General features: G+C 49.0%; 1 protein-coding gene across 1 annotated transcript in view; it reads left to right on the top strand.

The window, feature by feature from the left end:
* KIRREL3 (kirre like nephrin family adhesion molecule 3) overlaps window positions 1-26,903 on the top strand; it is a gene marked incomplete at both ends in the record, with an annotated part of 316,724 nt that overhangs the window by 221,942 nt on the left and 67,879 nt on the right. Inside the window, 2 exons of the mRNA XM_084274997.1 lie at window positions 10,093-10,242; window positions 12,170-12,319. Coding sequence (XP_084131123.1) covers window positions 10,093-10,242; window positions 12,170-12,319 — 300 coding nt within the window. The remainder of the gene's footprint in view (window positions 1-10,092; window positions 10,243-12,169; window positions 12,320-26,903) is intronic.

Genomic DNA, 26,903 nt, shown 5'->3' with positions numbered 1-26,903 from the left:
CGTAAGGCACTGTGTTGCACATTGCTTCTTAAAAATTATGATGATGGTTATGTGTGTGTCTCTCTGAAGCCTTAAACAGGTTATGTTCCTGCCATGCTGGAGGCAGGAAGCTTTTCCTCAAGTCAGGAACAGAGGGGGAACTGGCTAAATGCATGGCTGTTACTAGTTTGGGGACTTTTCCTATCCCCATTCCTCAAGATTTTTAGCCTGAGAGGGGACCTGCAGTTGAGGTTTGCTGGGGTTGAAGCTGCAGAACAGGCTCTTTTTTTCCAGCTTTTTATTTTTTCCCCTGGAGGTTTCTGTCCCCATCTGTGGACTCACAAGGTTTCAAGAGGGGGGAATCCTTGGAGAGGGATTTCTGCCGTAATAAGTGTGTAATAATCAAGTTGTTTCATCCTGGCTCCCAGCTTTACCTGCTCTTAACCCTGGGGAAGGAATCCTCTACCAGCAAACCAGATGGAAAAGCATCTCCCCCATTCCCTGTCAAAGAAAAAGCCCTGAATGAAAAGAGGGTTTGTAGCTGTGCTGGTTGTGTGAAGTCTCACAAAGCTTTGCCTGCCTCCCTGCATAGGGCTGGGCGTTCATTCATCTGCTCTGGGGTGGCACATCATCTTCTAAGTGAGCCACGTGGAGCTTGTCACCGGATGGAAAGCTTCCCGTGTCCCGCAGGCATGGAGGCTCAGCCCAGGAGGGGGTTCAGAAACAGCTGGGTTTATTGATGAGCATCTCTCATTACCTGCTAATTAACACAGCGGGTTGGAATGTGCTAATCTCCTCTCGGACTTGCTTTTTGCACAAGGAAACCCTTGGCTCTTCAGCAGGGACCGCTGAGAAGAAGCTGGTACCCTCTGAGTCCCCTTCTGATATGGTCCCAATAGTAAAGCAGCTGCTTCCCTGTGGCTTCTCCCAAGGGCACAGGTGGGCTGATAAAGCAGTTTCAGGGCCATAACTATTGACTGGATCTGTGTTTCTTCTCTTTATTAATTTTATTTTACATGTCTTGGCTTCATTGGGTAAATCCCAGTTAAAAGGCAGGAGCCAGTTACTGTAGCTGAGGATGCAGCTCGCCACCTCCACGATGGCTGAGTAATGGATAAACACACTTTCCAAAGCCTTTCCCTATAGCTACATGCCCATCCCAGGGAGGGGAGCTTTACTTAAGTCTTGACACATGGATGGATGAGCACATGAGTTTTTAAACACCATCCTTGGGTAACAAGGATGGGCACGTGCCTGAAGAGCTTCCTGCTCAACCAGTGATGTGCTTGCTGTCTGTTTGCCTTAGCATCTCTTACCTCCTCCTGTCTTTTCCCTGTCACTTTGTTTTTGTGTGTATTGCATGTGCTTAAGTTTAGGCTGTTCTTCAGAATAATTTGTTGTAACTCTAAATATGAATCTTGCATGTATAAAAGAAAAGAGAGGGGAAGAAGAAAAAAAAGAGCAAGCATGTGTATTTACAATCATTTCTGCTTGGAAAAATCCAAACAAACAATAATTACAGCAGAAACCTGCTAATTCTCATTCCACTTCATCTTGTGACTCGATAATTCACGCAACACAACCTGAAGCAGTCTCACCCTGCTTCTCGGCTCAGCTAAACAGCAGGGAGCTGGAGCGAGTCCTCAGCCTCAGTGTATCTGTAGTATCACATAGCTAATCCATCCCAGAGCACCCCCACACACACACACGCCTCCCCCTGAAGCAACATGGTCAATGTTTCATGCAGGCAGCGGCATCTCAGCGTCTCAGAGCCAATTGTAAGGTTGGTTCTTGGGTTTTTCCCACCTCACTGTGCATGGTTTGGTACCCTACCCAGGTGTTTCTGATGTGGGGAAGGTAGCTGGTGGAGGGCATCCTGCTCCGTGGCAACTCAAGATCCTGCAAAGATGGAAACAAAGTCCCATAGAGAAACTTGGCTTGATCACTGCTGGCACAAATCCTGAATCACTACGGGTTTATTTTGGGAAGGACGTGGATGTATATAGAGGGAGATTAAAGTTTAGGTTCTTTTCTAATGAGCTTTGGCAGAACTGTGTTTAAAGTAGCAGAAGATAAGGTGGGGGTAGAATAGAAGCTCGTTGTGCAACAGGGTTTTCATGGAGAGTTTGGCTAGGAGAGGGAAGACGGGAGCAGAATCTTCCAGTAGCTTTAGTATTCGATACCTGCATTGTCTGATCTGAAATGAATCTTCACTTTGATTTCTCTCCAACGCAAAGCGCGCGATAACAGATGTTGAAAAATGAGGATGGAAGTGAAACACGGTGTGACCCAGGGCGAGCTCTTTGGTCTAATTTTCCACCCTGGAGACTGCAGAACTTCCAGTTGTGACTCTTCCCGGGAGCAGAGCCAGACTTTGAAATCTCCAAATCGTTTGTGAAATGGATTATTCATCCTTCTCGTTTTCCTATGGACGAGTGTCCTGTGTGCCCTCTAACTCAAAGATGAGCTGAGATTTATAGGGCTATATTTCAAAAGAGCAGCCCTGATCTGGGAACAAAGGGTGGGCTGAGGGGACGCATCTGGATTTAATGTAATCTAAGGCTGTGGGGAATCACCTCGGATTTCAGAAGGTCAGGATAAATCCTTAAGGATTTTATCTAGGAGATACGGGGGCGGGGGGCTGATTGCTACCTGACAGTTTGCACACCACCTGCTATCTTAGAAGGAAAAGTTCCTTTTCCTCTTTTGTGGCTTGAAGTGGGTGGTTGAAGGTCCTGGGAGCATCTGTGCGATGTTCCTGCAGCTGAGGACCCGCCGTCCCCTTTGTGAGCGCCGCCGTTTGTCAGCTACATCCCGCATCTGAAAAAGCATCTGCAGTTGCCACGGAGAAAGCTGGCTTGGCTGGCGTTACCAGAGCGTCCCCTCGTCTTCCCTCAGCTCCCTCTCCAGCCTGTCAGTCTGGCCGCTGTGGAGCCGCACCAGGACATCTACGCCTTGACAGAAGAGCAAATGGTAATTTATTATTCTGTGACAGGTTCCTCAGGATGCTGATAACAAAATATTTCTGAGAGGTAATGGCAGTTTTCAGTGGGAGCTGGAGCCTGTAAGTGGATCAATGTGAGAAAATCTCTTCCCTTCCCCTCAGGAGAGCGGAGCATCTCCTGTCTCGGGCGAGGGATGTTGATGAGCGCTGTGCCCAGGGTTTCCAGGGCCTTTGAGAGAGCTTGCGGTGCCATCACCCTTGTTTCTAGCATGAACAGATGCCAAACTGGGAGGAGTGGCTGTGATGCTATTCAGCAGGATCTGGAGAGGTGGGCAGAGAGTAACTTTATGATATTCACCAAGGAACCCCCAGCACCAGTACAGGTTAGGGGTGACCTGCTGGGAAGCAGCTCTCTGGAAGCAGTGCTGGTAGCCAACAGGTTGACCATGAACCAGCTATGTGCCCTTGAGCCAAGAAAGCCAGCGGCATCCTGGAGTGGATCAAGAGTAGCGTGGCCAGCAAGTGAGGAAGGTTATCCTGCCTCTCTGCTCTGCCCTGGTGGGGCCTCATCTGGAATTTTGTGTGTGGGGCTGGGGTCCCTGGGGCAAGAAGGACAGGGAGCTACTGGAGAGGCAGGGAGTTGGACTGGGTGATCTCCAGAGGTCCCCACCAACCCCTTCCAATCATTCTATGACTGATTCTGTGAACAGGGATCACCCTTATACCCCGAGCAGCCTTGGCTGAGCACTTTTAGCTCCCCTTGGCCCTGATCGTGGGGTGACCGTGGCAATGACTCGAGGAAGCTCCCACACCTCTTCTGCCCACCCATATCCCCAGCTTTGCCTCCATTCTGCCGCTGTGCCCCTCCGTGACACCTTGCCGTGGGAGTAAACCCTCATGTGCTGGCCCCTGCGGCAAAACGTCCCCAAGTTCAGTTTGCTGCTTCTATTTCCAGCCCAGAAGTTCCTGTGGGCCCCAAAGCTCATCTGGTTTGAGTTGTTGGGTTTTTTTCCTCAGCTCCATCAGCTTGTCTAATAGAAGATAACACGGCTTCCTCTGAGCCCAGCTTTTATCAGGGCAACAGTTCCACGTATGGCTAGGAGCAGTCACTTGGGTCTGAATATTCAGCACAACCCAGTCCATGAGGTCACTCAGATGCTGCTTTTTTGGGGGGGGAGGGGATGGTGTATTTGATTCCTTTATTTCCTTCTGTGGTTCCGTGATGCGCTACGTTAGTTTGTTTTCCATCAGCGCGGCTACCGCGAGCCGGCGTTTCATCTCACAAGAGGTAATTCTCAACGCCGGCGCTGGGAGGAGGTTGCTAATAAATATCCCCCGGTAAGTATCCTCTTACACCTTCCCCAATCGGTAGCTAATAACAGAGCAGACGATGACATTTAAGCCCTTTCTGCATGGCTGATCAAACTACTCGCGGCGACTTTGAAAGCAGCGCTGGGATTTCACGGGGGTATCAAAGCGAGCGGGATACTCGATAGTTCAGATCTCTTGCCTCTGTGACTAATAGAAGGGAAAAAAAAAAAAACCCATCCCACAAACCCAGATTTCTAAAAGGTTTAATATCTTATTCAAAATTCCTCTGTCTCCCGTTTGAAGCTACTTAGTGGACGCAGTGGGATGCTGGTGTTTCTTCTCTAAGCAGCGTTAGGAAAATAGCTGACATCACTGTGGGATGAGCTCAGGTGTACATACAAGTTGCATTTCTCATGGTGGGCCCTGCACCCAGGATCGTTTTGGCTTTGGTTTCACCTGAACATCACAGAATCGTAGGGTTTGGAAGGGACTTCAAGGGATCATCGGGTCCAACCCCCCTGCCAAAGCAGCTCCCCAGCTCATATTGCACAGGTCGGTGTCCAGATGGGTCTTGAATATCTCCAGAGATGGAGACTCCACACCCCCTGGGCAGCCTGTCCCAGGGCTCCCTCACCCTCACTGTGTGAAAGTTCTTCTGTATATTCATGCAGAACTGCCTGTGCTTCAACTTGAGGCTATTGCCCCTTGTCCTGTCTCCACAGACCCCTGAGAAGAGGCTGGCCATTTCCCCCTGTGCCCCACACTTCAGATATTGATAAACATTGATCAGATCCCCTCTCAGTCTTCTCTTCTCCAGGCTGAACAGCCCCAGTTCTTTCAGCCTATCCCCATAGGGGAGATGCATCACTCCTTTAATCATCTTCATAGCCCTTCGCTGGACTCTCTCCAGAAGATCCCTGTCCATTTTATACCAGGGAGCCCAGAACTGGATACAATATTCAAGGTAGGGCCTGACCAGGGCAGAGTCATCCACTTCTTCCCCCTCCGTAGCTGTGCAGCTGACTGGGGATGATGGGGACCACCAGACTTTCTTCGTTGGGGTGCTTCGAGGGGAAAAAAGAGTCCTGACAAGCTGAGGTCCCTGCTTTGCTCTAGGAGAAGGGGACAAACGTGAGCCAGGTCACAGAGCTGGGTGGTCAGGGAGAACCAGGCTGCTGTGTGCCTTTCCGTACCGCTGATTCATTCCTTGACTGAAGGGTGTTTTGATAGGTTGGGGTTTTTTTTCTTTCAAGTTGAATAATTCAGCAGCGTCAAGCCTCCAGAAGCAATGTGAGCCGGACTTACGTAGTCAAAGCTAAAAAAAGGCCAAACTGACATTTTTGTTCAAATAGATCTTTTCTTTTTATTTTTTTCCCTCCCCCCAAGGAAGCAAATAAAATAATGGGGAGCTTATGCAAGGGGCAAACTCAAACTGTCTTTCTTTTATTTGATTCTCAGAAGCCAGACCTGGCTCTGGCCATCGCCAATGTGTGGTTCTCCCTTGGGGATGCTTCTCCACGTCTCCTTATCGTGGACAACATCACTGTGCAGTTCGTTGGCTCCTGGCTGCAAGAAAACATTGTCTCTGTCAGGAAAAATCCTTGCTGGGGACGCTTGGGCATCCCTTTCGGCCCCACACAAGACCATGGCTGGGATCTCTCACCCATGAGGGAACTGGGAGGCAGGTAACAAGCTGCTGTGCCGCCCGTATGGCTCTTCACTGCTCTCCCCGTTTGTACTGAGCTTCCTCATGACTGACAGCTCCAGAGAGCTTTGTAAATAATGTAATGCTTTTGTCTGCTTGCTTTGCCTTGTCATCTAAAAATCAATGTGGGCGTGTGTTTTCAAGTGTGATGGGCCTTACGCTGGGAGCTGCTTGTCCTTGGCTCAGAGAAGAGGACCCATCTGAATGAGCACTGAGAACCATCCCATTTGTCATGGGATCAATGGCAGGGGTGGTGTGGAGACAAGCCCTCATCTGTCGGGAAACTGTGGGCACACAGCCATCTCCACCTCCCTTCCCAGTCCTCTCCGTGGTCAAGAGATGGCTCCATCTCTAGGCATCATGTCATGAGGAACCAGCTCTGAAGTGCCGTGACTTCACGCTTGGTAGTGACTCTGCTTGGTCTGAAGATCTGTTGGCTCCTTGTAGGACAGTGTGTAGGGTTAGGTGAGTTATCACACAACCACCCCCTTGATCATCGTACCATGCGTCATATCATCTCCAAGTCAAGGGAAGGATTAGCTCTCCACATTGACAGACAAGGAAAACATCCCACCACCCTTCATCACTGGGCCTTTCATTTCTACAGAGCAATATTTTCAGGAGGAGCTTCACAGTCCTCCTTCTTCACCACTTCTATGCTCTCCTCGACAGAAAAGGATTAATTCTCTTCAGAACACAATGGAAATTCAAAGCTTCACTTACATAAAAGGAGCCACGGTGTCTCCATTTCTAATGAGTCATTGTTCCCTCTCCAAGTCCCTTGCTTCTTACTACAATACTCGCTTCTCTTGGGTAATGAAAATTTAACTATCTGCCGTTCCCGGTTGCCTCTTCTTGCTGCAAGTTGTCTGAAGGCAGGCTGGTTTTTACACAGGAGGCTGCAGGCTGAAATAATTCAGACAAGAACCTCACACAAACAGATTTCAGTCTTCAGAGAGCTTAGAAAGCCGGTCGCCGATTCAGGCTTTGGAGACGGAAGGAGCTTCAGGGTCCTCCTGCATGGCGGACACCCCGCATGACCTTGGCAACGGAGATGTGTAGGTGCCTCCCTCTGCTTTCTGGGTTGTAAAGTGGGATATTTTATTTTTATTTTCTTTTTTTTTTTTCTTTTGGTCGCCTTTCCTGAGCGTGGGTGTTGGGACTTCTCTGAAAAGAAACGCTACGGCGCTGGCAGCGTGATTTCCCTTGGAAGTCACAAACATAGCAGAGGCCTGGGCTTTGTTTGAAAGAACAAGGCAACATTACAGAGAAACACTGAAAAACAGGAGCCACAGGTGCAAAATCCATTAAGGAAATATAAAGAGTTCTGAAGTGGTTCTTTCTTTTTTTTTTTTTCCCTTTCCCTCCTCTTTTTTCTTCTGCTTTTATGACACGCTTGTGACTTCATAAGGATCCTGCCTGTGATTTTTTTTTTGACAGCAGGGTTAGCGTTATTGCCTGCTCACTGTTCACGGCGGGTCCTTTATTCTCCCATTTTTGTTCCTGCTGGTTAGGATTTCAGGAGCTGCCAGAAGTGCCCCCAGCTTTTTGGTTTAGAGAGACTTCGTCCAGAAGACAGGAGATCGCGGGGCCAGAAAACAGGTCACACGCAGGGTAAATAGCTCCTAGGGGAGCGAAGCAAAGCCACCAACCAGCAGAAGATGAGGCTCTGACATCTTCTCCAACACCAAAGCCCCCACCTACAATAGGTGGGTTGACCCACAGCTGATAACCTGCATTCAGCAGAAGGGCAGCACACAAACACAGATAGGACTTTGCGTCACGCTGGAACGTGGCCAAGAGGCATGGTTAGCATCTCATTTACATATCCAGTTACCTTTTCTTCTCTCTTTTATTTTTTCCCCCTTCTTTTAAATCAACAATGAATTCAGAGTCCTAATATTTGCTCCTCCATGGTGCATCTCATCTGCTGGATGAAAAGCAGAAGATGCTCGCGTGGATGCTCTTGGTGAGGGCAGAGTCAGTGCTGAGCAGCTCCCAGGAAGCCAAGCATCAGTTGGGTTATTTCTTTCTTTGAAAGGCTGTCTTGAAAAGAGGAGGGAAAAGGGGGCATGGAAGTAAGAGGGCTGCATGTGGGAGGAGGGGGAGACAGTGCTGTTGCTGCCTCTCCCTGTTGTTTGCAATTGCCACAGGGCAGAGGAGCGCTCCCCAAAACCAGAACCTGGCTGCTTTTTGTGCAGCATGAAGGCATCATGAGACATCAGGGAGGTAGTGGCTGGGAACTGCTGGTTGTAGCTTTGGGCTTGTGTGGTCTGATCTCCCATCTCTGCAAAGATATGGAAAGCAGGTTGTAGTTAAAACTGGATTTGTTAAATTTTTTACCCTCTTATTTACCAGAAGACTGTGGGGAAACTTCTGGTCAACTGATAGCATCTTGTGTGATCCTTGAAGTGCTTGTTTAGTTTTGTTTTTGGCATGTAAATCCACCCTGCTCTGAAACCAAAGCACAGTTTTGTACCGACAGTTGGTGGGAAAAGCGCCTGGCTGGCGTGTTTCAGCCCATTTCCTTGTAGCTGAACCAGCTCAGCATGCATCTGTAAATCACCTGCTCCCAACCTCCCCATTTTCAGTTATTTTCTGTCAAGTATCTTATCTCCCTTCAAACTTTTGGGCAAATTACTTGTTCCGTTGACATTAAGACATAAGACAGCTGAAAGCTCTAACGTGGACGGGCCTCTGATCTCCCAAACCCAGTTAAACCCAGTAATCAGACTTTAAGCTGATTTGAAAGCCAGTTGAGCTCTTCAGTACTTTTTTTTTCTTTCTTCTTCTTTTTTTTCTCTTTTGCTTCTATTTTATCTGTGATTTAGGGAGAGATGATCCTGCCGTGGAGCAGGGACTGGGCCAGGTAATGCTCTTAAAGGTCCTTACCCCCATCTCCCCTCTCCTCTGGCTGTTCGTTGCTGAGCTGGAGCCTTGGATACACCCAGAAAAAAAGAAGGAAAAAAAAGCAGTTTCAAGTGACAATTTTTCACGCTGAGCAAACAGAAGGGAAGAAGAAGGCAGGAGACATATGCCATGTTTCTGCTCTGATTTTCCATGGCCATCAGCTGCTCCTGAAAACAAATCAAGAAACAACAAACCAGGAAAAAAAACCCAAACCCACAAAAAAAAAAAAAAAGAAAAAAATCAAGAAAACCAACCTTAAAAAGGGCTTCATTTCCAACAGCAATTACCAAATGAAGCTTCTGCTTAATGGACATTTGCAGAGGGCACGGACACCACTTTGTGCTTCTGCTTTCTCATTATGACTCTTGCAGCTCCCAGCTGACAACCTGATAATTCGCGCCGATAAAACAATCTTTTTTGGGTTATTGCTGCGTTCCAGCGCTGTCCCCACTTGCCTGGCTTGCCTTAAAAATTGTCAAGATTACAGAGTGAGCCGTGAAAACATAGTTAGCGGGTGGAAAAAATAGATTTTCTTTTTTTTTAAAAAGGAAAAATGCTCACTTTTTTCTGCTTCCTTCCCTAATTTTCTCTCTCGTGCCCACTTTTCTATAGTGTGCTGGTACTGCTTGTCCTGTATGAGCCTGAATAAAATGCAGGGCTGATTAATGCTCCTTGTGAAATCAAATGTCTACATCTTCATTCATTATAGCAAAGGGTTTGGCTGGTAGGAGGTCACCATGACTTCCACCATGACTTTGGCTGGTAGGAGGCCACCATGACTTCCAGCACATCTCTCCCAGCAGAAAGAGCTGGAATCTCTGCTGGAATAAACCCAGTAGAAATGGGGAAAGGCTAGCTCTGCTCTTCCCCGTGTATCGTTAGGTGGTTAAAAGCAAATCCTAAGTGAAGCTGCGACAAGTTAAACTGATACAGAAGTGTTTAGATGGGGGCATGTGTTGGTTTAATTGCACAAGCAAGAAAATGCCTGAGCTTCCCGGCGTTGTCCTGTAGGAACAACCTGTTTGGAAGCAAGTTGAGTTGGGGGAAGTTATGTTGTGCTTAACCTTGGGTTAGGATTAATCACCAGGAGATGATTAAATTGAGTTGATGTACATTAGGATTGAACGAGTTCAGCCACAGGTTTACTCTGTGGCAGGAGCATCTCGGGCTGTTGCAGCCCATGATGTGAAAAAACCACCTGAGAACTGAAAGCCTCCTCTCCCTCTCTTGTCCCCCACTCCAGGTCAAGCGTCCTCCTTCACGCAGCAGCCCCAGGACCAGGTGGTGATCGCTGGGCAGCCCGTGACGCTGCTGTGCGCCATCCCCGAGTACAATGGCATCGTGCTGTGGATTAAGGACGGGCTCGCCCTTGGAGTCGGACGGGATCTCTCAAGTAAGTCATGATGCTGCCCTGCAAACGGGGAGACCTTATCCCTGCCTACACTGACCTGCCAGGAGGGTGCAGAGAGGTGGGCGATGGTCTCTTCAGCCAGGGGACAGGAGATGGGACAAGGGGGGTGGGTTCAAGCTGCATCAGGGCAGGGTCAGATCAGATTTTAGGGAAAAGTTCTTCACTGAAAGAGTTGTGGGGCTGTGGAACAGGCTGCCCAGGGAGGGCATTCTCAGAAGGAAAAAACCCAACCCAAAAGACTCTGTTTGCTTTGGATAAATGTGTTTATTGCAGTCCAGCAGAGCCCACAAGTACTTGTGGCTTCCTTAAGCTGTACTTTTGGCAAATTATAGTTTGGTAATAAAATTCCCCAGACTTGTCGTTACTTAATCCCACGCACACATTGTGATTGAGGGTTTATTGCAGCCAGGGAAGACTCTGGAACAACAGTGGAGAAGTTAGACAGTTTACTCTATATCTCTTGCTGGAAAATACTGATTTATTGGCCTTTTAGTGAAATATTTCACGTGACTAATGGATGGGTTTTGCTTGAAAGCCCGAAAGCTGAGAGGGCACTTCCAGGAGCAGTGCTCTTTCCCACCCCCCTAAGTCAAGAAGTGGCATTCAGAAACCAGGGGTCATGTTTTTTGGTCTCCAGGGACCCCGTTCTTCTCTAAAGCACACTGCCTGCTTTTTCTTTCCCTCTGGTTGTTTTTTTAATGTGTATAATTATTTGCTTATGCTCACCATTAATGTGGGGTGGAAGGTTAGTCTCAAGTTCATCGTTGACAAGTGATAGGACAAGAGGAAAGGGTGTCAGGTTGTACCAGGGGAGGTTTAGATTGGATATTAAGAAAAATTAGGAAAATTATGCAGATCCTAAGAAGATTAGATAAATCCCAGGGTATTAGGAAATTAGGAAAAAGAAAAGTGGTGGAGTCTCCATCCCTGAAGGTATTTAAAAGATGGTTAGATGTGCTGCTGAGGGACGTGATTCAGGGGTGGTTGGCAGGTTGGGTGATGATCTAAATGGTCCCTTCCAACCAAGACAGTTCTCTGCTTCTATGATTTGCCAGACTTGTCTGAGTGAGCAGTCCCCTCTTCAGCTGTTCTTCAAAGCTCTGCGCCACAACTTTTCCATACATTAAATATTTCCATACAAGACCTTGCAACACAAATGAGTAACAACAGCTCCACTGAAGTATGTAGCTTATGTGAATGACTTCCACGATTAACGGAGCCGGAGCTGCTTTAAGCAAGAAGAACTGCCAGCTCGCATGATACCAGCTCAGCCAGTCATCTAATTAGCTAAATACAAACAAACCCATCATTTGTATTTCTCGCGGTTCAGGAGAGCAAATCCTGCTGTTGATAGCTCAGAAACAACAAAAACACCATTGTGTGCCAGGCTGCCTGCGTTACAGAGTGCATTAATCACCGGCGCGGGGCTGGCTGGGGTGATGATGGCAGCCTTCCTTGTGTGCTGCTTCAGATGTCTCAAACTACAGGGCAGGCTGATGGGGGCTGTTGGTACCCCTGCAGACCCCCGCCCAACTGTTAGGCTGACCAAGGAGCTGAAGCATTGCAGGTTTCCATTCTGAGGAAATACCCGCAACGGCGCTCGGAGGAGCGCGGGGTGGTGGTGGGTTTCCTGGTGGAAAGGTCCATCCCTATTCCTAGGGGCTTCACTTATCGCTGCTTCAGCAGTACTTGTTTTTTTTTGAACTCTTAGGGCAAAGCCTGCAGTCCCTTCCCTGAGCATGGAAGGGCTTGATCTCTCCTTTTCAGCACGCTGCCAAGGAGGGGAAGAAGCTGGCTGGCTCCTGGGTGTTTGTTGTGGGTTGCTGAGGCTCTGGGCCTATCCTCTGTACTCTTCATCCTTGGGCTTGGCAGGCCTGCTGCCTCCTGACTCATCCTTTGTGTTCTGCAGGTTACCCACGCTATCTGGTCGTAGGAGACCATCTCTCTGGAGAGCATCACTTGAAGATCCTGAGAGCTGATCTCCAAGATGACGCTGTCTATGAATGTCAGGCTATTCAAGCAGCCATCCGATCCAGACCTGCCCGGCTGACCGTTCTTGGTAAGTCCCATCTCCTCATCCTGTTGGAGGTTATTTTCTTTCTTATTTTTGTCCTCATGGGTGCTTTTTGACAATGAGTGGAAATCATTACATCCTGGGAAGGATGGAGGTGCATCTTGATCCTGAGGACGGTAGCAAAGGGAGCTGCTGAGGGAGTACAGTGATTCTGGGATGAGTAATGCAGGCACAAAATGTTTGGTGCTTCAGCTCTATGTGCCAATTCAAGAGGCTATGTACATAAATTCAAGGATCTGAAGAGAGAGGTCCTATCAGTGCAATACACTTTACCCTTTGTGCAGTGCTCTTCTGCAGCAGGACCAGATGGGCTCTACCACGTGAGGAAAGGGTGGTTTCCAGAATATCTTCATGCTATCTACTTTTATACATAATTTTTTTATCATCATGAGTCTCACAGTCATCAGTCTTTTCCCATGAGCAGCCCAGGAGGATGTTGCCTGGGATTGTGAATGACAGACAGCGCCCAACATCTTGTAAAGACCCTTTCTGGGTTGGAGATGGAGAGTGGCACTGGCAAAAAGTGGTCGTGGGTGCTTATGATGAGGAATGGGAAAAGGCAGTGAGATCTCCCAGAGGGGATTTGGCTTCAGAGGAGTTAATGAAAATGGTGGTTTTCTTAAAAAGCTTAAAATCCAGTTTGTATTGCTCCCTAGAATCATAGAATATGTTAGGTTGGAAGGGACCTTGAAAGGTCATCTAGTCCCACCCCCCCCTGCAGTGAGCAGGCACATCTTTGCTAGATCAGGTTGCTCAGAGCCCCATCGAGCCTGACCTTGAATGTCTCCAGGGATGGGGCCTCCATGCCGTGATTATTACCACCAACTGGAAACTATTCACATATTTACTTTTGGTGAAATGGAACTTTGAGGTTGTTTTTTTCCTTGTTGGGTTTTTTTTTCTCCTGGTTAATTTTTAGGGGAAAAGAATAATCTTTCAAAAAGCCCCAAGCCAGGAGTTTTTGTGCTTTCGATTAGATCAACACTTATTAGTCTTAAGCAGCCCAAAAAAGGTGAATTAAGACATTACTTCTGGTCTGAGGTGTGACTTTGAGGAGTCTGCACAGCGCTGGGAAAATGAGTTCGAATTTCTGCTTTGTCTTTTCCCCTGCATCTGTTTTTCCTCTCTCCACAACCCTACAAAGCACCCTACCTCCCAACTTCCACAACTGCCATCTCTTCCTCCCCCTGACCCCGAAAGATAACGACGATTTCCTTTTTGATCCATCCTTCTGCTCGATCCACCCCTCAGCAGCAGCTCAGAGCTCTGGCGTGTGCCCATAGATGAAAGAAACCCCACAAATGAAGCGGAAAGCAGAACGCCGCTGTCAAAGGGGCCTCTCTCGCTTACCGACCACCTCCGCAAGCTGTGTCTCCTTCCCCTCCTTCGCTGGGGCTCCCTCCTTCTGTTGTGAAAGCAGAATGCCTTGCTGGAGCCAGACAAAAGAAATAATGTTATTTAATTAGAGCTAAAGATTTCAAAACTAATTTAGTCCCAGGGCGCCCGGGCGTACGTCAGAGCTCAGCTGCCGTGGAGCGGTGATTGAGCGGGGAGATGGTTATTTTTTTTTATGGATCAAAAGGAAATCGTTATTATCTTTGGGGTTATGGAATGTGTTGAATAGATGGTAGTTAATGTTTATGCACATATACATGGTAGTTGCTAATTGGTACATTTACCTAAGATGTTCAGCAGCTTATGTTCGCCGAGTGTTTTCCTTTGGAGGAAAGGAAAGCTGTAGCGCGTTCAACTTAAACCCAGATGATGGGAAAACGGGGCTTTGCAACCCACCAGCAAGCACGTCTTTCACTCTAGATGAGTTTTTGCAGATGGTCTGGGGAAATTTAAGGCTGGTTGGGGAGGTAGGAGAGATAATCCACCCCCTCGGAAAGGGACCGGGAGGTCGTTAAGCGGTCAGCAGCTCGTGCTTTGATGCCTTTGCTGTGGGATGCTGTGTCTTGCAAAGGGGGGACGTTGCTGGGGGTGGGGGGCTGCTCTGTGATCTGTGATTTAGCCAGTCCAATGGATGGGGCTGGAATGGGCACATTAAGAGTAGATGGTTCCAACTCCCCTGGTGTGTTGAGAGCTGAGGTGCTGACAGCTGGTTACAGCGTGCCGCGCGTCACGCTAAACTCACTGTGCGTGAGGGAGACAAAGCACGTGCTGCTACAGGAGAACAGAGAGACGTTTGCGGTGGTTACAGATGTGGAAAGCCACCAGCTGTGCAGACAGCCCTCCTCTCTGCATCCAGTGTGCGTTGAGGAGTCACGAGCTGAGCAGCAGCCATCTCTGGAGGGACACATATCTCCCAAACTTCATCTTGTTTGAGTTAGGAAGGGATGTGACAGGTTACCTGAGCCACCTCGTTTGGAGAAGTTGCTTGTGGGGCGTTCCTTTTAGCTTTTTATTGCCATCAGGGGTGATTTGTAACTTTAGGAGCTGTAAATTCACTGTAAAAGTCCTCTGTTCAAACACTAGCCTGACTCGAGCATGCTCTCAGGAAGCCCAGGCTGCCTTCAGAGAGGGGAGCTGGGTTCCTGTGGTCATGGCCAAGGGTGAGACTTCAGACATGAGGATATTGGTCCCACCTCCAGCTTTCTGACAGGTAAAGGGGATGGAGACCTCCCACCCCAGAGGCTTTCTGACTCATCCTTGACACTCAACCAAAGCCTAAATCATCTCAGGCTGCCCAGCTTCACCTGCAGGCATCACCAAGGCAGGAGAGGATCTCTAAGACATCCCCAAATCTGTGTGCAGACCTTGCAGCTCTCGAGGAAACTATTTGTCACAACAAGAGCGGAGCTGGGAGCTTGCCAATGTCTTGAGTGGCTCATCAGCCATTTGGGGATGATGGAGGCAGTTCTGGGGAGCCCCATCCTGTTCTGTCACAGCCCAGCTTTGTCTCTGGAAAACACCATGCTTGTTTTTTCTGCATGGGTTGGTGCTGCCTTGTCGGTTCTTGCCAGCTTTTCCACTTCCTTGGTATCAAGAAATCCCCTAATGCCTCCCAATTCTGTCTCCAACTGCTGTCATTCATGTCTGACAACAGCTTTGCTGGGCTGATGCCTCCTCCTTCCCTGCTCAGATGCAGAGCTACACCATCCTTTAATGAAATATTTAAGGTTTTGTCACATTGTTTTCAAATCTACATGGTTAAATGTAGTGGAACAGATCATTCCATAGCCTTGGAAGTCCAAACATTCAAACAGAGGAGCTTATTAGTGTCATCAGCATCAGGGAAAGTCTTTTATTTGTAGAGTCTCAAGGATGAAAATTGCTGGGGAAGCCTGTTAGCCCACCCCAAAGCTGGAGGATCTCCCGCTTTTCCAGCTCTCCCTCACCTTCCCTCCTATCATTGTCCCAGTTGTCCAGGGAAAGAACTGCTGCTTGCTCTCCTATGGACATCCACCCCAGCAGTGGCTGGTAAAGCTAACAAGATGAGATTTGGGAGATCCAGAGGCATCCTGCCCAAGCCAGGCAGGCTTTGAGAAGCCACTGGAGGGCTATTTGCTACCTGGTACATTTTTAATGGCAGGGCTTCTTAATTTATGATCTATTTAACTAAGCTGGGGTATTAATTAAATAAAGTAAGAGCCTGATTAGGACTTGGAGAAATTAAAAAAAACCCTAAAATCAGACAGCAATCGAGCGAAATTGCAAAGCAAACACTTTGCTGTAACCACTGGAGAGTTCCCTCCGGTCTTCCATCAAAGCTTGGAGCAGAGAGGGCAAATACAAGAGATTATATAGCCAACAGATGTGTGTTGTTAAAATATGCATCTGCCAGGCGTGTAGCTTGAGGAGCCAGAGGGCTAGCTTGTGGATCCTTCTGCACTCGGGGGAGCGTGAATGAATTTGAGGCTCCGCCAGGCGAGCTGGGATTTGCAGACACGTTAATTAGTGTTGAGTTCCCAGATCTCGAAGGCAGCCGAGCGAGGAGAAACTTTGAAGAGTGTATTGGCTTCCCCTGGAGGGAGGAGAAGGGAGGGGGGAAGAGGAGAGCCCCAGCTCGCTGTGCCGATCTGGCAGAGTGAAGCCTCTGCCTTTGATGGCCAGGGGTAGGCAGGACCCCGGGGTACCAGGAGAGCGGTCGGGAGAAGCAGGTGGATGGCCAGGTGTTGCAAAAGCCGGATGGAAATGTGGTTGTTCTCCTTCACTGAGTGTTTTGGAGGGAGCATCCCAAGCCTGTCCAGGTCTGTGGTCCTCCCCAGCAGGAGATGCAGTGCCTCCAGCCCTGCCGTGTCCCGCGGGCTGTCCCAGCAAACTCCTGGACACCACAAGCTCTGGAGCCCAGAAAGGGATGGCCCCAGAGGGATGCTTGGTGACAGCCAGGACATGAGGACTGGGGGAGTGTGAGGAGGGAGGCAGAGGAGCTACTTCCAGAGACTTAGGGTGAATAATTGATAGGCAATTAACTTGTACGTTCACCTTTTATAGTCTTAATTCCCTGTCTCCTCCCCCCCCCCACGGCCTCTTCTAATATTAACTCTGCCTTCACGTGTGTCCCATTAGAAATAAAGCTTTCTAAAATCAACATGAATTATTTAATGTTACAGATTAAGTTAATTTGAAGTGAGAGCTCCTGTCTTTGAAGATGGCACAAGCCCGGGACAGGAGAAGGAGGGTCATCTAGGTGTCAAGTCCCTTCACGTTCAATCACAACCCTTTTCCTCATTTTATTTTTTATTTTACTCCAATCCTCTTTCTAGCCCAGTCTTTCCAGTCCCATCCCCTCCTGCAGAGCGGAGTGAGCTATTTCCATTCCCAAAATTATTACTGGCAGCTTGAGATATCTGCATTTCCCAGCTTTCCCACTCCTTAGTGGTGTTTGATCAGAAAATAAAGAGGCTATGGCCAGAGAAAGACCATTTCTCAATAATTCTTTGTAATACCTAGCTGAGATGAGAAAATGTGGACTAGGTGATGTTTCAAATCCAGATAAGGTTCAGCTTGGAACCATCTCAAGTGTTTTTTCCATACTTTTGAAAAGAATTCAATTCCCTGAATGCAAAATTCAGCCTAAACCAGCACGTAGAGTCGGGATGTCAATTTTGAACAAAAAAGAGAGAGAAGTGATGAAAATGGGATCATTTTCTTCCACTCTCTTCTCCTTGAAAAAGTTTGGGTCTTGCATTTTCAGCTGGGAATATTTTCAGTGGCAAAATAGCAACTGGGTCCACTGAGAATGGAACAGAAACATCAAACAATCGAGCACAAATCCCAAATAACCTAAATATTTGATGTCATGTCTGAGCAATTTAAGCTTACAGTGCTCTGAGCTGGCTCCTTTCGATACAGCAGAGGGTGGATGGGTTTCCTTGTTGGTGTCCCTACGTGGCTCCCAGGTTGGGAAGACATGTCCATGGGCTTGATGGTATCCAGCCAGGGTCTCAGAGGTGCTCAGCACTGTACAAATGAATGGACAAATGTAAAGTGCAACTTATGCCTCGTGCTGGAAGGAAACAGGTCAAAGAGAGGGACCACTTGCTAAAAATCTGGCTCTGGAGGTGGGTCTTCCCAAGCTGGCTTTCTCCTGGGCATAAGGAAGTGGTTTCCTTGCCCCATTTCGGCAGGGTTTGCACCCTGCCTTGCCTGGCTGGAGGAAGAGGAGGAGGGGGAAGGCAAGGCAGCATCCATTCGAGCTCTGCTCTCCTCACTTCAAAGCAGAATTGCTTCATTTACTTCCCAATTAAGCTCATCTTACTGGCTGTGTGGAGTTAGGATGAAACGCTGTACAGGATGTGTCCACCAGCCTTGGGCTTGGTGACCTCCTTACTGTAGAATAACGACTGTCCAACTACACTGACATGGGGAGGAGAAAGCTGAGACAGGGGGTTGTTTCACATCACAGATACACTCACTGCTGAGATGGGGAATAGCTCGGTGTGCCCAGTTGCTGTGAAAATGTGAAAAGCCTCTTCCCTAATGATACTGAAGGGATTTTCCCAGTAGTCACTGGGAAACTTGGAGTTTTTGCAAAGGCAGCCCAGTTTGCACCCTGCTTGTGTCAGGACCCTGATGGGCGTCAATCCAGTTCCCATCAACACACCACTGTGTGAGCAGAAAATTGAATTTTGTGTGTCTATGTGTGTATATACATATATATATATACACACACACATATATATACACACATATATAGTCTTTAAATGCATTAAATATATATATTGCTTCCCAGCAGGACAGGAACTTGGGAATCTGAGCAGGGGCAGGTGTTTAATTGTGCAGAGGGAAGATGGTCAGGGCCAGGCTGATGCTGCCTCTGCTCCCTCAAACCCCAGTCCAGCAGCACCAGCTCTGAGTAGTCTTCCAAAATTCATGTTTTCTTAAAAATACCATGATACCCATCAAAATCACCTTGTTACCTATGTAAATTAAGGACAACAGGAGATCTGTGTGCCTGGAAGCCCGTTTGTTTCCTTTTAACTGTATTGCTCGGTCCTCCCCTCGCCTGTATCCTCGGAGCTGCAGCAGCATCCCTACCCGACTGCTGAGGACTGAAGGGCCTCAGAGTAAATGGGAAGAGGCACGGTTCGAAATGATTAATGTTGGGATTTGGGCACCAATCGGTGATCTCTTGTCTTGATGCAGGGAGGGCCTGACCTGGGTTTTTATCGAACACGAAGCGTTTGGCTTCTCTGCACCGAGTCGGCTGGTTGGTACCAAGCTGATGGATGCAAAGCACACAGAGGTGATAAAAAGCCTTCCTGATTCTCCGTTATCCCCTCGGATAACGGAGCCACTGCTGCATCCTGTACCTTCTTTCTGGCCCCTCTTGCTGGCTCTGCCTACCTCCACACCACAAAGTTGCCGTGAAATGATGTGGGGGTGTCACAATCCCTCCGTCCCACTGTGCTCATCGCTTGTACTGCTGTGGCTGTGCAGCATCTCCACCCCTGCATCACATAAGCCTTTCCCTTTTATGCCATATTCTGCATCAAACAACAATGCCCGTGGACTGGGGTGGGGATTATTCTGCTTTCTGTCCTTTTAGATTGCTGACACTTTGCGTTCTGCGTCACGCAAACCAGCCCCCGGCACGTGTGGATCTCTGCTTTGCACGCCTACGTGCCTTCCTCCCTCTTTGTCAATCAAGACAACCCCCCCTTCCCCATCCATCCCCTCCCTGTGCTCCTCTGTATCTGCATCTGCAGCTCCTTTTGTCCCTCTGGGATACACACCGCAGTGCTGGGGCTGCGCTCGGCACCTGCTCGGCTGGGGGATCCGTCACCGCCGGGAGCTCGGTGGGTTGTTAGTGACCTGACAAAAGTATTGACTCCTTCTCCCCTCGTCAGCTGGAGGAGAAGAACGAGGCCCTCGAAGCGTGACATCACCTGAGCGACAGCCCCCGCTTTTGTATCGATCGCTCCCCTGATGAAAAATGAACCCGAGGCTCTGCAGGGGCAGGAAGGATGAGAAACCGCTTTGGGAGAGGATGCGTAAGGAGGGCGTTGAGGTGTTCCTGCTGGAGGAGGCCTGCCCACCCCAGCTCTCTGATTGCAGCCAGGGTGGAGGGATGTGGGGTTTTGGGTCCAAAAGCTTCTCCAGCCTTCTCCTGGGATGCTTTTTAACATCTTGCATTCCCCCACCACACCCTTTAGGTGCTGTCCAGCCTTGTCATGTCCAGCCTTGTGATTCACCTTGTGATTCATCCTGTGATGAATCTCTCTTCTTGCTGCACATGCATTGCCATGCTCTCCGTTCCCAACCTCTCCATGTGGCATTAGCTTTAGAAGCATGCAGCAGAGCATCTGATGGATGTCAGCTTCCCATGCAGTGCTAGGACAGGGATGGCTTTGGGGCCCTGGCGTTCCCTTTGGCTCAACTTGGGGTTCAAAACTGGACAGCCACATCTTCATGACTAACCTCTGGTTGTCCTTTGTCATTGATGGGCAGATAACCCCCCCTTGTTGAGGACATTCATCTCATGCTAAGGTCAAGGCTGGAGAGCTGGCCCTCTGGAAGGGGTATTACTCCTTTCGAAAGGTGTTCAAATTAGGAGGTGACTGTGTAGACACCTCAGATTCATTTGAGATGATGGAACCCATCCCACTGCTTCCTAAGTGCTGCCTTGGGCCGGTTGTCCTCACTGAGGTGTGCCAAGAGTTGTGGGTGCAAACTCAGTGCAGTCCCTGCAGTGGCTGGTGTTAGAACCTGCTGTGAGATGAGTAATTTCATAATTCATTAGTAGGTGACTTGGTTTCACGGTCCTGAGCAAGGATGTGGGTGCTGAGCTACAACAGTGTGTGGGAGCAGTACCTAAAGGGATGGCTTTAGGGTATCTATCACAGTGAGGGAACCAATTTAGGTGGCTAAAAGAGATGGGCAAGCATGGACATGGCATTGGGTAGTCCATCCAGGCCCTCTCTCCAGCCTTCTCCTTGCTCTCAGGAATTAGGCAGAGGTTTTTCCCTAGGGGTTGGGAGGGGAGGGGCAGGTGTGAAGCTGCGCTATAGGGTTCCTCTGTCGTGCTCAACTCTGACCTCCGAGGACAGAGAGAGATGGAATTCACAGCGAGTTCTGGATTTCACACCTACGATGATTCTCCATTACAGCATGAAATGAGAAAGGAAAACGTAGCTAAATGGAAGATCTCCCCTGGGCAGCAGGAGGCTGCAACGTTAGAGAGGCTGGGGAAAAGAAAAGCAAACAAAAAAGCTGGGAACTAGGAAAAAAATCTTGTTCCTTTAACTAAATATTGTAAAAGCTTTGTAGGGCATGGCTAGGTTTGTAGGGGCGTAGATTAAAGGATGAGACTCAGGTCTGTGACACAGCAGAGAGGTTTCTAACTCCATCCCTTCTCATCATGACAAAGGGAAGTGAAATATTGTCTGTTACTGGCCCCTTGGGTGCTGGGGGCAGCTGGTACCCAGCAGCTGGGTCCAGAACCTTCCGAATATAGCCCAGCCCTGAACTGGTTATCTCCACACCAGTGGAGCATCCTTCCCCAGGAAGTGTGGTGATACCTTTCAGCTCCAACTCAGCTCTTGACCGAGTGGAAACTGGAGCAGAAGCATCACACTGGTTGTAAGGTGGCTGGAGATGAGCTTCCCCCAGGGAGAAGGTGTCTGTAACTGGTGGCCAGGTGGTTTTGCAGGAGGTGGAGGAAGGAGGATGGGCTTTAACAAGAAAATATGGTGGGGAAAACCAGGGAAGGGGCACCCAGTGTCCTTTCTGGGTGGAAAGGGAATCCAGTGATTTATGGCCTGGATGGAAAGGTGCGAGTCCCAGGTTCATTTCCGTGCTGCCAGAGCCTCCGTGCATGTCCTTGAGAGAGTCCTTCAGGCTCAGATCCCTCCCTTAAAGAAAAGAAGTGAAGCTGAAAGGAAAACTTGGGGTTATAAACATGCTCTGCCTCATACCCTTTGTTCCTTGTGGTTATCGCTGCGACCTCAGTGACATCCAGGAGCTTTTCTGGGCTTGGGGTGCCGAGTCATAGTTTGGGATGCAAACATCTATATTGTCCTTTGAGTCGTAAATCAGGGAGGAACCAAACCTCCTCCCCATGACCCAGCAGCACACAGGGCAGGGGGGCATCCTCTTACTGACCTTACTCACACCGACAGGTTCGGGTAATCCAGGGAGCATCTGCATACCCGAGGTGGCTGTTTCTTATTCAGGTTGTTGCTAGGGAAGGTCTGTGGAGATTTCTCATGGTGGGTGAGAAGTGACTTTCAAATCTGAGGCAGCATGAAAAATTGCAAGGGGAAAATAAAAGTCTTTCTGTGATATTGCATTTAATTGCTGACAAAGACCCAAATCAACACCTCTTGCCTTGGGTTCGCCAGCAAAAGCCCAGATACCAGCTGCCCTGTACGTGTTTGGTTCCAACCAGTAGGTTTAAAAGATGCAGAAGGTATTTAATGATAATGATAATGATTTACATTTATATAGTGCCTCACATCCACCGGGATCACAAAGTGCTTTATATATCTATGGATAAAAATATACTGGGTAACAAGCACTCCATCCATCACCAAATCACGACCACTTCCCCAGCGAGGCAGCAAGCTGTTCAGGAAAGAGTTGCTGCTTTTCCAGAGCTGCCCTCCCTCCTCTCTGCTGTGGCACTTGGGGTGCTGTACGGTAATTTTGTAATAAAACCAGGTGATAAAAACCACTTTAAAAACAACAATGTCATAAAAAGGAGAACCCTTGCTATCATAAAACTGCACGCAGCGGAACAGGAGGGGAAACTTGAAAGGGAGAAGGTTATAAATAGGGACTGTCGCTGTCAGGGAAATGAGTGCTGGAGGAGGGATGTCTTACAGAGGCTCTGTGAGGAGGTGAGGAGCTTGGCCAACAGCGGCATCTCCATCGGAGACCATCAGAGCTGAGGAGGCACCTCCCAAGCTTAGTTTGACGGTGCCAATGCAGGGAAAAAAGTCCCACCAACCCAAGGCTTGAAAAGACGCTTCTGCCTCAGCGCCCTGCTGTGATATCCCATAGGTAGGGTGCAATCCAGCAGCCTTCCTCCTCCAGCTCTGTGAGGGAACGAGCCATGCTGGCAGTGCCATCTCTCCTAGGAAGCATTGAGCCTTGCTAGCCCAACCTCCTCCTCCCAAAAGAGCCCCGTGGTGCTGGACCCTTCAGTGGCAGCATCTCATTCAGCTGGGGCCGGGAGGCAGGCGAGGGGGAGGAAGGAAGGGGGAGAGAAATTGAGGCTCTTTGAGATAGTCATTCAAAATTCATAGGCGCAAAATTGCCGTCTGCATGGATTTGTTTCCTTTTGGAAATTACAGGAAACTCCAGGCACCAACAACTCTTATTCAAATAGCCACTTTAGATGATTAGGATGGCAGGAGGCTGTACTTACACATGCAGACCCAATATAATCAGGCACGAGGCAGGGTGGGAAGGCAAGGCCAGGCAGAGGGAAGCTGAAGGGAATGTCTGAGCGTAAGCAGGCCAGCTCTGCAGGAGGAGGCACGGGTGCTGAATGCCACCCTGACATCGTGGCTTGATGCGGGAGCATCCCATTGGCTTCCCCTGCATTTGGAGAACCAGTGGGTTTAGGACAAAGAAAGAGCACCAAGCTGGGGTGAGGGGTGATTGCTGGAGGAGGCTTCTCACCCCTTGTGAGCCGGGAGGTACAGGCACCCTTCCCTCCTGCCTGCTAGCAGGGACTCTGCACCCCCTCCAGCACATGCATCATGATCTAGGAACTCACTCTCCTCATCCCCTACCCCTCCTGCTTTCTTGCACAAGCATGCACAATCGCTACCAAATTCAAGAGGGAAATCAAGAAAGAGGGAAAGTTTTTTTTTTACCCGCCCTGAATTTACTTTAAAAAAGGAAAAGAAAGAAAAAAAACCCCAAACCTTCATGTGCACAAAACCCTGAGCAAATATTGTTTGGAGGATTGGCCTGAGGGTCAGCAGCGGGCAAAACATCTGAGCCACTGAAGGGTGGAAATTGTATAATACAAACAGACTCTGGAGTACAAGCAGAGAGGAGGGGAAGCTCGCAGCTTTCATCTGCTGAGCAGCTCCCTTTACTTTCCAACTGTTTCTCTGGGGGTACCCATGGGTGTCGTGGGGTGCAGAGCGACCGCCAGCATCTCGTTCCTCTCCTTTGCCGCCCTCGGCGGTGTCTCCTGCTCAGCAGAACCCTCTCTCCGTGGCACTGAGCCGCCTTCCCCGCGGATGGACGGCTTCCAGCAACCTGCCGCGTCTTCGCGAGTCGCTCAAGGTGTTTGTAAATGTTTGCACACAGGCGAGCAGCCCATCTGCGGGTGTGTTGGGCACGCGTTGGCAGCCGCGAACACGTGGCTTGGCAAGGCTGTGAGCTGGAAGGAGCCTGCAGCGAGCGAGAGGCCTGCAGCATCCAGCGCTTCACTGCAAGGCCAGACCCCAAAGCCAACCCTTCAGGGCCCTGAGCTTGCCAGGCACACGTCCTTAGAGATGAAGGAGCCTTCCTCTGTATGTAGCTCCTTTCTCGTGGAGGACTTTGGGTTAAAACTAAAGGAAGGAAGGTTTAGATTAGATCTTAGGGGGAAGTTTTTTACAGAGAAGAGTGGTGAGGGGCTGGAACAGGCTGCCCAGAGAGGGGGTGGATGCCCCATCCCTGAGGGTGTTCAAGGCCAGGTTGGATGGGGCAACCTTGTGTAGTTCCAGGCCTGGAGGTTGGTGGCCCTGCCTGTGGCAGGGGGGTTGGAGCTCTATGATCCTTGGGGTCCCCTCCAACCCATGCCATTCTCTGATTCTATTAAGTTCTCCTGGCAAGTGAACCTCGTTCCTCAATCACCTGGATGATGGACAAAGCTGGATAGGCACATCTTGAAAAGGAAGGAGACCTAAAAGGTCTTCAACTCAAAAGCTTGGACACCTTGAATGGATCAGGAACCCTTCCCAAAACCTCTAGCCTGTCTTTAAACATGGGCAGCAATCAGCTAGACCTCTGCTTCCCCCTCCGTGATGTTTTTTGGGGATGTGCTGGCCGGACAGGGATGCTGACAAGCTGCTTTGCGTGCTCCCTGGCTTCCCTTTCTTGTCTTTACAAGTGTTTCTCTCTTATCCAGCAGTATTTTGCAAAAACCTCACAAGCTTTTAGTGACGAGCCTTTTGCTAAGAGGCTGTTGATAAATCTGGAGTAGACAGGAAGGTTTTAGTGCCATACTCTCTTCCTTTCTATTGGAAAAAGCAGCTTATCTGCTTTGGAGAATACAGGTTCTTCCTCCTTATCCATGCTGAAATCTTATCTAAACTGGTTCAGGTGGCGGAGCTGAGAGAGGGATATAATTAAGCAAGAGACAGGTGAAATGCTGACATTATTATACTTAAATTGCCCAAACCTTTTACCTCCTGTATTGTTTTGGGTTGTGTTGGGTTTTTTTAAATTTTATTTCTTTTCCTTTCCCCCCCCGCCCCTGCTGCTGGTGACACATAACAAGGGAGAAATGGCTTTTCCCAGGTTATCTCACCCATCCATGCACAGGCAACTTGGCCTCCCCCTTCTCCCCCTTCCCCAAATATAAATCCAGTTTAACTGGTCCTGTTGGCAAGACAGAGAGAAATAATTAAGGCGAAGGTGGCTGAAATGTTGATGTTATTACTGTAATGCAGCAGCCTGTTTAGTTTCTTTGCCGATGAAATGCAACCAGGGGAAAATCAGTTTTAAAGATTACCTCCCAGAGATGCAAATTGAGGAGCGGAAACCATGTAGTCAGGAAGAAATGGTCTCAAACTAGGAAACATTTCAAAGTCTGTGATGGTCTCTGAGGGGCTTTTAAGACCACAATTTACCTTTTGACTGCATTCTATTTTCTCTGAAATCCTTTATTTCCCTCTTATTTATTGACTGGAGAGACAGCACAAAAAAGAGAAAGTGATTCTCCAGCCGCTGGTCTTAAAAATCCATAGAAGAGAATTATTCCCTTGAGGGTGGGGGAGTGGGGTGTTGTTTGGACTCCAATTTTTGTTTTTCCCTTCCCCCCCCCCCCCTTTTTTAACATTCTGAACAAGAGTTTAATTGAATTGCTTTGCCATAGAGGGGCCTCAAACTGGAAGGTATCAAGGTGAGAAGCTGTGATTAGAGAGGTGGGATGCTGAACACAGTAAAGGTGGTGGGTCTCTCTCTATCCCCACACAGCCAACATGTCAGGAGCCAGAGGCTGGATGGCAGCACTGTCCTGAGGTTGGGCTTGCTCTCCTTTTGGGGATGGCACTCTGGATTAAGGAAATGTGCAGCTATGCTGCTTGGATTAGCATCGCACTGTTGGATTAGCATCACACTGTTGGATTAGCATTCTGCTCTTTGATTGGCATCCCTCTCTCTCTCTCTCTCTCTTTCACAGCAGCAGTAGGAGATTGATGAGGCTCCGTGCCTTGTTTTGTGATTTGGGCTGTTAACACGTGCTGCCCTTCCTCCCATACGTGTCTCAGGGGAGCGATGGAGCCGCTCGCTTGCTGCTGGAGGAAGAAAGCCCCTCTGTTCACAGCAGACACGCAGGGGCTGCTTCCAGCCACACGTTTCACCATGGGATGGGGAGCCAGGCTGGCTGGTGTGTGGTCTCTCCCAGCTCTCCCTGTTCATAAAGTGACAATTTTCATCAGGTTACCCCCCAGCCATCCCTATCCCACCCCTTCCCAGGTCTCTCCAAAGCCTGAAGCTCCCTAGAGGAGCATGTGCTTCTCCATCCTCATCTCCCAGCTGGCTTTAGCTGCAAGTCCAGAGCCTGGTCCCAGCATTGCATCCCATCCCCTTGGCCTTGTCGCTGCCCCAGTGACATTCCCCTCCCTCTTAACTCCTCACACAGACTTTTCTCCCCACCACACACACACACACACGTGTGGCGCACACGTTTCTGTCCGCGGGTGTTCCCTGCCGGGAGGGATAGTGAGATGCACAGAGACACACACACGGAATCATAAAGGAATCCCGCAGTGCTGGCCTAGTTAGACTGCAGCCAGCTGAGAGCTAACTCTGCTGCCCAAGCCAGCGCCCTGGAGACCGCTCTCCTTGGGAGGAAATAACTAGATTAAAAAACAGAGCGTCAGCTTAGGCTAATATTTCTCTGAATCGGTGCAGCCCAGTAATTAGAGCCCGAGATCTTGGAGATTAAATCCTT

The sequence above is a fragment of the Gallinula chloropus genome (genome assembly GCF_964237585.1).
Source record: "Gallinula chloropus genome assembly, chromosome: 24".
NCBI classification, from domain to species: domain Eukaryota; kingdom Metazoa; phylum Chordata; class Aves; order Gruiformes; family Rallidae; genus Gallinula; species Gallinula chloropus.
The sequence above is the reverse complement of the archived record's forward strand: the minus strand, read 5'-3'. Positions and strand labels throughout refer to the sequence as shown.